General features: G+C 43.6%; 2 protein-coding genes across 4 annotated transcripts in view; one reads left to right on the top strand and one right to left on the bottom strand.

Moving 5' to 3' along the window:
* The first annotated feature begins 794 nt into the window (after positions 1 to 794).
* Positions 795 to 3,436, top strand: LOC105417654 (uncharacterized). 2 transcript variants are annotated; one of them, XM_029851162.1, is made up of 8 exons: positions 795 to 854; positions 1,099 to 1,389; positions 1,840 to 1,938; positions 2,026 to 2,079; positions 2,685 to 2,717; positions 2,788 to 2,835; positions 3,124 to 3,226; positions 3,307 to 3,436. In XM_029851162.1, the coding sequence occupies exons 1-7, from the start codon at positions 815 to 817 to the stop codon at positions 3,207 to 3,209; spliced, it is 651 nt and encodes a 216-aa protein (XP_029707022.1). In that variant the 5' UTR covers positions 795 to 814; the 3' UTR covers positions 3,210 to 3,226; positions 3,307 to 3,436. The 2 variants fall into 2 exon arrangements, with proteins under 2 accessions (XP_029707022.1, XP_029707021.1); XM_029851161.1 differs by having other exon boundaries at positions 3,124 to 3,436.
* The window catches only part of fam114a1 (family with sequence similarity 114 member A1), a 7,291-nt gene continuing 1,475 nt past the window's right edge, over positions 3,268 to 9,083 (bottom strand). Inside the window, exons 3-14 of one of the 2 annotated variants that reach the window (XM_011612581.2) lie at positions 8,739 to 8,820; positions 8,404 to 8,639; positions 7,925 to 8,059; positions 7,671 to 7,823; positions 7,442 to 7,610; positions 6,650 to 6,732; positions 6,090 to 6,284; positions 5,868 to 6,007; positions 5,699 to 5,771; positions 5,508 to 5,561; positions 4,152 to 4,300; positions 3,268 to 3,568 (exon numbers count right to left, since the gene is read on the bottom strand). In XM_011612581.2, the coding sequence (XP_011610883.2) occupies positions 4,184 to 4,300; positions 5,508 to 5,561; positions 5,699 to 5,771; positions 5,868 to 6,007; positions 6,090 to 6,284; positions 6,650 to 6,732; positions 7,442 to 7,610; positions 7,671 to 7,823; positions 7,925 to 8,059; positions 8,404 to 8,639; positions 8,739 to 8,820 (1,437 nt within the window). In that variant the 3' untranslated portion in view covers positions 3,268 to 3,568; positions 4,152 to 4,183. Of the gene's footprint in view, positions 4,301 to 5,507; positions 5,562 to 5,698; positions 5,772 to 5,867; positions 6,008 to 6,089; positions 6,285 to 6,649; positions 6,733 to 7,441; positions 7,611 to 7,670; positions 7,824 to 7,924; positions 8,060 to 8,403; positions 8,640 to 8,738; positions 8,821 to 9,083 lie in introns of both variants that reach the window. The other variant, XM_029851160.1, reaches the window with a different exon arrangement.

Genomic DNA, 9,083 nt, shown 5'->3' with positions numbered 1-9,083 from the left:
GCTATGCTGTGCATGTGGCCCAATGGTGTTGTCACCCGTCTCAAGATATGTAACCACAATAGCACATGTTTTTGAAAGCCTCGAGCAGGAGCCTCTTTCACGATTGACGGCCCAGGAACAGGAAGTGCTCAAGTGCTCAAGAAGAAGCGTGTTCTGTCTGTCTCGGATCTGCTGCTGTGACCATGACAAGATCGACACTAATTAAACTCTTACTCCTCATGATCTTGGCCTTCATCATCTGCCTCCCAGAATTCTTCACACTGTACCGAGGTTGGTTATCCATATGTACGTCTGCGTGCGTGTGTGTGTGTGTGTGTGTTTGTCTGTGTGTGTGTGAAAACAACCCTTTCAGAAAGATACAAACTGTTTTATCCTCGTTTTCTTCCTCAGGTACGCTCTGACTCGATGTCTCCTTCCGCCAAATATAGATGAATGGAACTCTCACAGACAGCAGCTTTTAAACTCATCTGTTTCGGAGACACTTTCTAGCGCTTCTGCTCATGTTCAGACCTTCTGCTTCTGCTGTTTTCATCTTTCCTGTCACTCAGCTGAACTGGTGGCAAGCACCTGCAGTTCTTGATCTTCTGCTCTGTTTATTTTCCTTCTTTCAGCACTGAAGGTTAAACTCACCTGTTTGCCCTATCGTCCCTGCGGAGGAGGAAACGAGGTTGGCGGAAGTGGGGACCCCCAGGATTCTAATAGGAGAACGGAAACGTGCGACCCTTCACAGACTCAGGAACGTGAGAAATGGGAACAACTTTGCACCAAGATGGATCCCGAGAGAGCGTCCAGCTGGTTCAGGTGTGAAACCAACATGGACCTGACGGAGCTCCACACAAACAGCTCACCCTCAGGTACTTCACCTGTGCAAGCTTCAGACCGTAAACTAAAAAAATCCCTTTGACAGAATTTATTGAGGCTTCTATGTAAACTTGGTCCATTCACGCAATTTAAAAGAAGTCTCACATGAAAATCCATGTTTTTGGAGGAAACCAGAGTATCTGGAGAGAATCCAGATTAAGAGAATTAATTCTTTGTTTAATTCTTCCTGCATATTTAGTTTAACATGTTGTTCAACATGTATGTGTCTGTCTGCAGCTTTACAGCTGGAGGTGTCCATGGAGCTTCAGTTCAAGGATGTAGAGTCCTTGAATCTCACTCTCTGGGGCCTCAGGAACCACGACTCCTTACACCTGCACCCCCCTAAGGAGGAGGATGAAGACAAGGGCTGGAATGTGGAGGAAGGTGGAGAAGTGAAGGCTTTTTATTGCTGCTGTCCTGCGCCAGTGTCTTCTGAGTCCACCACACAAAGCCACTGTCTTCTTTGGCTGCCCAATCAGACGGCGTTGAGAGGGGCCGCGCACCATCAACTTCCTCTGGCAGACAAAGGTCAGTGTTGGGATAAAAAGTCAGAGGAAGTCAGAGATCAGTTCCCATCTGACACAGCTTTGATTCAGTGGTAGTGTCTCTCTCAGCAGAATCACTCTGCAACACTTTTCCATCTGTTGTTTCTCACTTGTCTCCACTACAAACTGTGTGAAACTGTTTCCATTCTGCTGAAGTTATGGTCCATTTCTAAGGCTGCTCTACTCCAGGCACCCTCACTCTATCACATTTTCCAACATGCCACCCTTTTCAAAGATTCCTTCCTCCTTTCCTTCCCCCAGACTTTTCCATTCCCTTTTTTTTTCGGCCCCATATCACATCAGATGCATCCTGACTCTCATAAAGCTATAAGTATACATTTCTGCTGCGGCAGAATCCTTCATGGTTAGTCATTCTTTTGTGATTTAGAGGAAAAAGTGGATCACCATCAGTCTCTTTGTCTCCATCCTGTAGAAGAGTGGTGCTCTGCTGTCAGAGTGCTCTGGCTGATTCTGCTGTGCGTGGTGCTGCTGGTTATATTCACCACTATGATTCGACAAATTTGCGTGTGCAGTAAGAGTTCTCCTCCATCTCTCTGTCTGTCTGTCCATCTGTCTGGGATTGTCACAGTTCACACCAGTATGTTTCCTATGTTGTCAGAAAAGCCAAAGATTTGTCCTGTGGGTGAAAACATCACTGGCCCACACCTGAACGGTAAAATTATACTTGCTCCCTATTCTTATGGTGTGTGTGTGTGTGTGTGTGTGTGTGTGTGTGTGTGTGTGTGTGTGTTTTCTGGTACATGTTCCTGATAGAGTAACAAAATAAATGTTCTACTAGCAAGTAAAGGCTTTTTTGGGGGGGTGGGGGGGCAATGTGATTGGTCTTCACAAATTCAAAGGACTGTTTGGGGGTATGACATGATTTTTAAGAGTAAAATTAGGTTTAGGTTAAGGTTTAGGTTAGGGTTGGGGGTAGTTGTGATGTTAGGGTCAGGATATGGTGCTGGGCGAATATATTATATAAGAAAGAGTCCTCACAAAGTTGGAAGTACAAATGTGTGTGTGTTTACCGAGCTACTAATTTCACACACCCTGATCTACCTATCTATCTATCTTGAGGTGATATTAAATGTTGTATTAAAAACTGAATTTTAAATCTTTATTTAAATTAAGGTGATGTTTTATTGTCCAATAGGGACATCTCACCATGGACACTGGATTGGTCAGTTGAGTCCATAAATGTGTGCAGGTAGTTTGGAGGGATGTGATTTGATGCATTCGTTTCAGCTCTTTGTTCTGTTGTGTTTTTATCTGTAGAACTGTCACCAATTCATGAAGTACCCAGTCAAGGTCAGTCTGACAAACTCATGCTAATAATCCGGCTTTAAATTCTTTGTGTCACATGATTAATGTGTTTCAGATGAAACAGAAACTCTGCTGGACGGAAACAATGAACAAAGTTTTACAGGTAAAAATATCAAAAAGGAAGTTAAGGTTAATCATCAAGTTAAGTTAATCATTAAGAATTAATGTAAAGGTAAGAAATCCAAAACATTCTGCTCGAGCATACAAATTGAGTACAGAGATATGTTTGTACACCACAAAGCTTGAATAATGAATGGAATAATTCTTTCCACTTATTACAAATCTGAAAAAGCAACTGATCAAATTGTTTCAATTGTCTTCTTAATTTATTCTGGTTTCTTGATAGATAAAGTTGAACTACATCAATAATTGCATGTGTTTGACTCTTTAGCAAATCTGCACCATCGCTGCCATCACACCACCTTCCCCCTCGATGGCAGAAAGACAGACAGATGTGAAAGACAGATGTTCCACTGAAGAGACGTGACTGACTGGTTTGTTTGGGGACACCAATATCAGACATGCACACACATAAGCTGGTTAAAAGAGATTTATTTTAATATTTAATCACCAGGAATCTTCAGGAGGATTACAGGAGCTTCAGACATGAGTTACCTCCAACACACATTGAAGAAAATCGCATTGTAACACATTCAAAGGTGAAACTGTATCTGATAAATATGTCAATAAAGTAGTTAGGACAAGACGTGAAGACTCACTGTTTTACTTTAATGTTGGAGGGTTTTTCAGTTTAACAACCAAACACGTCCCAGCAGGTAAAAGTACGGTAGATGTGGATCGGTGGCTTCACAGCCCAAAGGAACAAACTGGGAGTGCTGACCAGAGGAAATAGAAATGTCAATAATTAATGTGTTCGTCCAGGACCAGTAGTGAGATTATACGCTGAGACAGAAAGGCAGATGTGACCAAATGCAGCAAGTTTCATCAGCAACTGTAGAAAAAACAGTCTCCTTTTGGACTGACTCACTCTCTCATCCTGCTGCCAGCATCATCGCTAACCTGCTGGCTATGTTATATTGGTCAAAATACTGACACCAAGACTCCTTCAAAGTGTTGAATTTCCAATTAGCAGCAACAGCAGAGATAAATTCCACAAAAGATCAGCTTTTTGTATTTAAATAAAAGGTGGCCTTTCCAAAAAAAAAAACATTAAAAAAGTATTATTGTGACAAACATTATAGCTCTTTGTGTAAAAATATGAAGAGCTGCACGCAGTGCAAAGAAAGTTTAACATTAACACATGATATCAAAACGATCAATAGTTTGCTATTGCTTTTTTTGGTTCTCTTTGAGATTTGCTGCAGCATCAACTGGAGGAGACACACCATCATATAGTTACTGACATATTTGGTAGATAATCAGAATTAGCACTTCTTTTTACTATACAACAATACATACATTAAGACATGTAGTGAGCAAGCGTGTGCGTGTTATTGTTGCACGTAAGTTGCTGGTTCTGTGCTCCTCTGATTCTGGATGTGTGAAAACTGCAGGATGGGCAGCACCAGCTGAAATGCGTTCTGGATGTAGTTGGTGCTGTTTGATCCCTGCAGAGCCATGAAAAATGATCATCATTACCACCTCTATCACCATCTTTATCATTAGCATCATCATCACCATTACCCCCATCATCATCATCACATCATTAGCATCATCATCACCTCCTACATCATCATCATCACCATTACCCCATCATCATCACATCAATATCTTCATAATCATCATAATCATCATCATCACCACCATCAACATTAAATGGAGAAATGAATTCCTTTAAAAACTTAAAAAGATGTCAACATATCCTACAGTCTAAAATATTGATTTTAGCCCTTTAAGACTGGATAAGAGCATTTTGGTTTTATCATCCAGAGCAGGATGCAGAGCTTTGGGCACCTCTAAGCACCACTCCTGGACAATCTCTCTGCTAAATGTGAACGCTCATGGAATAATCTCCTAAAGCCCTGATCACACCTAACTTTTATTTTACATTTTACCAAATACCAAAAAGGGAAAAAGAACCTTAACTGTTTAAGCAGCCAGTCAAGAGTTTCAGTTTTGTTTAAGGGATTTTGTTTGAGCTCATTGTTTGTTTATAGGAGCCACCCTCTTGTACTGATAAATCTGTGCTGCTTTCAGAATTCATTCTTCTCTATCAAAGTCTCCTAAATCCTTCACTGTTGACCAGATATCCTTCTTACAAACATCTGAAGTTTGTGGTGAGGAGGTCAGAGAGGTTTTCTTCATCTCCAGAGGCTGTCTTTTGATGTCAGACCAGAGTTCTGTCTAGATTTCTGTGCAAAGCCACAAACAGCTCTCTATGTTTCTTGGTTTTCCAGATCTCAGCTTGACTTTCACTGTTCCTGTTAATGGCCATTTCTACATTTATTCCCAAATGAGGATGTGAGCACCTGAAAACTCTTTGCTGGCCTCTTCTATCTTTCTCTTGCTTCATGGACATTGATCATTTTCATTTTCTACAACAGCGCAGATGAACTCATGGCTGCTGATTGTTTATTTATAAAGCATTGAACTTTGTGTCAGCTGACTTTTCTAATGACTGGAAACAGGCTACGACCCTAACAGGCTAATTAAGGTCTGATTATTAGATCAGGGGTGGCCAACGTTTTACATGCTACTGTATATAATACCAGTGAACAAGTCACATCATAACTTACACTAATAAATGTAATATTTTATGCTTCAACATCTGCTTCTGTTACCTGATAAGTATCAAAATGAATCAGTGCAGCTCACCTCAAGCAGCACACTGTCCACTAGTGGATTCACCTCCTCTGCTTTCCTCTGGCCCTGAATTAAAAACCACGCTCATGAAAATGTACCGGTACATAAAATTTGACTGCCCCCCTGCACACACACACACACACACACACACACACACACACACACACACACACACACACACACACACACACACACACACTTACCCCAACAAGCAAGAGAGCATCACAGAACTTCTTGGCCAAACATTCCACCTCTGCACACATGGCACATGTCAATCTGGAACATATATGTACAGCATTACGGTAATCTCTCTCTCTCTCTCTGACGCACACACACATACACACACACAAAAACACACGCACGCACACACACCTGGAAAGAATGTCTGCCTGGTCTCTGGCTGGTTTCTCCAGGTCTTGTCCATGGAGGATCAGTTCTGCCACCTTGTGGAGCTGCTCGATGCTGCGAGCAGTCACTTCAGCCAGGCTGCCGACTGATGACAAATAGACACCCTGGAGAGAGACGGACAGACAGACAGACACAAACACACTCAACTGTTGTTTTTGCAGCCAGTTAGCGATGAGCTCAACACACCTCTACAGATGTGCCATCTGCGTCCTTTCTGTCTCCACCTTCCAGGATCTCGGTTTTTACCCCCTGTGGCTCTCCGTCTTCCCTTTTCTCCTCATTTCCACAAGGTGAGGCTTCTCCTTCTGTGTCCCTGTCAACTGTCTCCCCAGGAGGCACCTGTTCCACCTCCCTCACCCAATCATGGGCCTTCACCCGAGCCTGCAGAAGCATCATTAGGACCCATCAGCTATGGACTGTGAGGGTTCACCACCACCATGGATATTAATGAGATGCATGAGCACGATGATGGTAAGACACAAACGGTGATGTCATCTTTCTGCCTGCAGCAAAAGACCTGATGCATGTTTGAACCAATCATTGATTTCATAAGAAAATCAAAAGTCTAAAAGTACAGATTTTAGACAGTTTCCTTAAATCCATATTCAGCACGATAAACAAGAATGAGCAAAAGAAGATTGTTTGGTAATACCCCAAACAATCCAGCATTGGATTGTTCCTGCTCCTCCATTGGAACAACAGCTGTGAAAGCATGAAAGATAATATGACAATATTCTGGGACTCACCTTGTTAAGTTTGTCTGGTGTTGCAGCAACATGAAGGTCAAACAGCAGCTCAGTCAGAATGCTCACAAACTCCTCACCATCGGCTGGCAGATGCAAGAGTGCACACACACAGTTTAAACCTCAAATAATACCCGAGTGTGAACAGGAAAAGCCTGCATCAATTACAGTTGCAGGGTTCTGATGTGAACGTGGCCCCTAAGCACCACCAGTGGCTCAGTCTGTGTTTAGGTCCCTGCAGGTAAAGCAAACCTGCTGCTTCAGCCACTGTCACCTGTAATGCTGGGATGTCCAACTGATTTCATCTGTAAAGTCTCAAAGCAACTGGTGAGAATAGAACTGTGTTTTTTTATAAGAACAGACAAGCAGCAGATCAAGAAAATCCAGTGATTTAGCAACAATAACAAGCAGCTGGAGACTAAATCTGGACCAGCTGACAGGAAGATCTCCTTCTCTTCTCTGAGCTGTGATGCCTTTTCATTGAGGAGCAATATAATATAACTATAATATAATAATTAGAATAAAATATAACTGTGGGGATATGTTACCTTTGTCCTGACTGATTTATTCACAGCTTCAGTGTGTCACATATGTGTCCAAAGTCTCCTTGGATGATTTCATCTTTATATCCCTCCAAAGTGTTTCTCCACTCTTCTACTGGACATGCCTCTTTAACTAATGAAATGGAATATGCATTACATCTGAAAATGAATCTAAAATCAAGACCATCTGATCCTGGATCAGTGCTCAGGGGCCACCTACATCTCCAGCAGCTCTGGTGGGGCAGTCACTGACCTTTATCCTTTTCTTGTCCTCCTCCTCCTTCTTCTTCTATTCCATCTTCAGCATCTCCCATCTTCTCTTCCTCCTGCTCTTGCTTGATGAAGATGTTCTTGATAAATATCAGCTCCTTCTTCATCTCCTCCAGCTCCTCGTCCACCAGTGAGGACAAGTACGCTTGGACCTGGCAGGAAAAACAAACTCTCACCAACTCTGCTCCGTATGGATCCCACAGGAGCCTCACCTTCACTTCACTCTCATTGGACAGGATCTCCAGAGCCTCCAGGTGGGACAAACCCTGGTAGTCATCAAACAGAATCCCGTAGTGAGCCGTGGGGGCGCTGATGGGCTGGTTTCCCAAACGGGCTCGCTCTTTCTCTTTGGCTTCCTTCAACATCTAAAAACATTACAAATAAAGCAGGAGTTAACGTGTTCACCTTTATAGAGTCGCTACAGTGTGTGTGCATACAGCACGCGCGCGTGTATATGTTTGCTTGCCTGACTCAGTGATGCCGTCTTCTGCATCAGAGTTTTGGTCTTTTTGAAACCTGGGTCACTCTCAGCAAGAACTGTCATGGTCTTCTTTCCAATGAACTCCAGAGCATCCAGACCTCCGCTGATGACAGACTTACCCTTTAAGACAGGCAGACAGGCAGGCAGGCAGGCAGGCAGGCAGGCAGGCAGGCAGGCAGGCAGGCAGGCGGACAAACAGACAGACAGACAGACAGGCAGGCAGGCAGGCAGGTAGATGAAAAAGGAGCCAAACAGTAAACAAATGGATGGATGGATGGATGGATGGATGGATGGATGGATGGATGGATGGATGGATAGATAGATAGATAGATAGATAGATAGATAGATAGATAGATAGATAGATAGATAGATAGATAGATAGATAGATAGATAAAAAGTTCCAGTTCAAATCATGCTGTATCCTAATCATGTGCGTGTGTGTGCGTGTGTGTGTGTGTTCATACCGTGTTCTGTACAGCATGTGTGAGTGTAGAGAAAACCCCTCTGCCAGGGGCTGCAGCCCTCAGCGAGGACTCCTCACATGCTGAGACATCCGGGTCTCCATTTTCACCTCCTCCTTCTCTCCTCCGCTCTGCTCCCTCCTGCTCTTCCTCCTCCTCCAGTGCCTCCTCACCCACCGATGTCCTGTGGAGACGCAGGGCATCTCCTGCCTTCGTCTTCACCGAGGTCAGGCTCTGTCCTGCACACAGGCACATGTGTGACAGTGAACGCTCAGTGAGGAGACACAAGCAGCGTTCAAAGACACGAGGCTGCTGAACCATCAGGAAGGGAAACGTACCCATGGTGGAGGTGGCGCTGCTCAGGAGAGACTTTCCCCACGAACTCCAACCTGCCCAACCTTTATCGTGCTGTGGAGGGATCTATACACATACCACCCCCCACCCACCCAGACACACACACACACACACACGCACATCAGATGACAGCAGGTCTCCAAAAGAGGTGGGTTGTTGGAGTTGCTACAAACATCAATCTTGGAGGGTCTAACAGGAACAGGAGGGTCTAACAGGAACAGTTCAGCTGCTTTATGACCTGATAAGTCAACTCATATCAATGCATGTTGGAATAGGCTTTCAACAGCTTCCCAACAGGACCCTGTCCTTCTTTTATGTAAGATTTAAAA

Source organism: Takifugu rubripes, chromosome 17 (genome assembly GCF_901000725.2).
Source record: "Takifugu rubripes chromosome 17, fTakRub1.2, whole genome shotgun sequence".
In the NCBI taxonomy this organism is placed as follows: Eukaryota; Metazoa; Chordata; class Actinopteri; order Tetraodontiformes; family Tetraodontidae; genus Takifugu; species Takifugu rubripes.
This window is presented reverse-complemented; position numbering and strand designations above follow the sequence as displayed.

What these genes read in the sequence shown, in the direction of transcription:
- LOC105417654 (XM_029851162.1), top strand. Translation starts at nt 815, where the DNA reads ATGGACCTGACGGAGCTCCACACAAACAGCTCACCCTCAG. An exon ending in ACTTCCTCTGGCAGACAAAG is followed by an intron (nt 1,390 to 1,839) that starts GTCAGTGTTGGG and finishes TCCATCCTGTAG; the next exon opens with AAGAGTGGTGCTCTGCTGTC. An exon ending in CAATGAACAAAGTTTTACAG is followed by an intron (nt 2,836 to 3,123) that starts GTAAAAATATCA and finishes TTGACTCTTTAG; the next exon opens with CAAATCTGCACCATCGCTGC.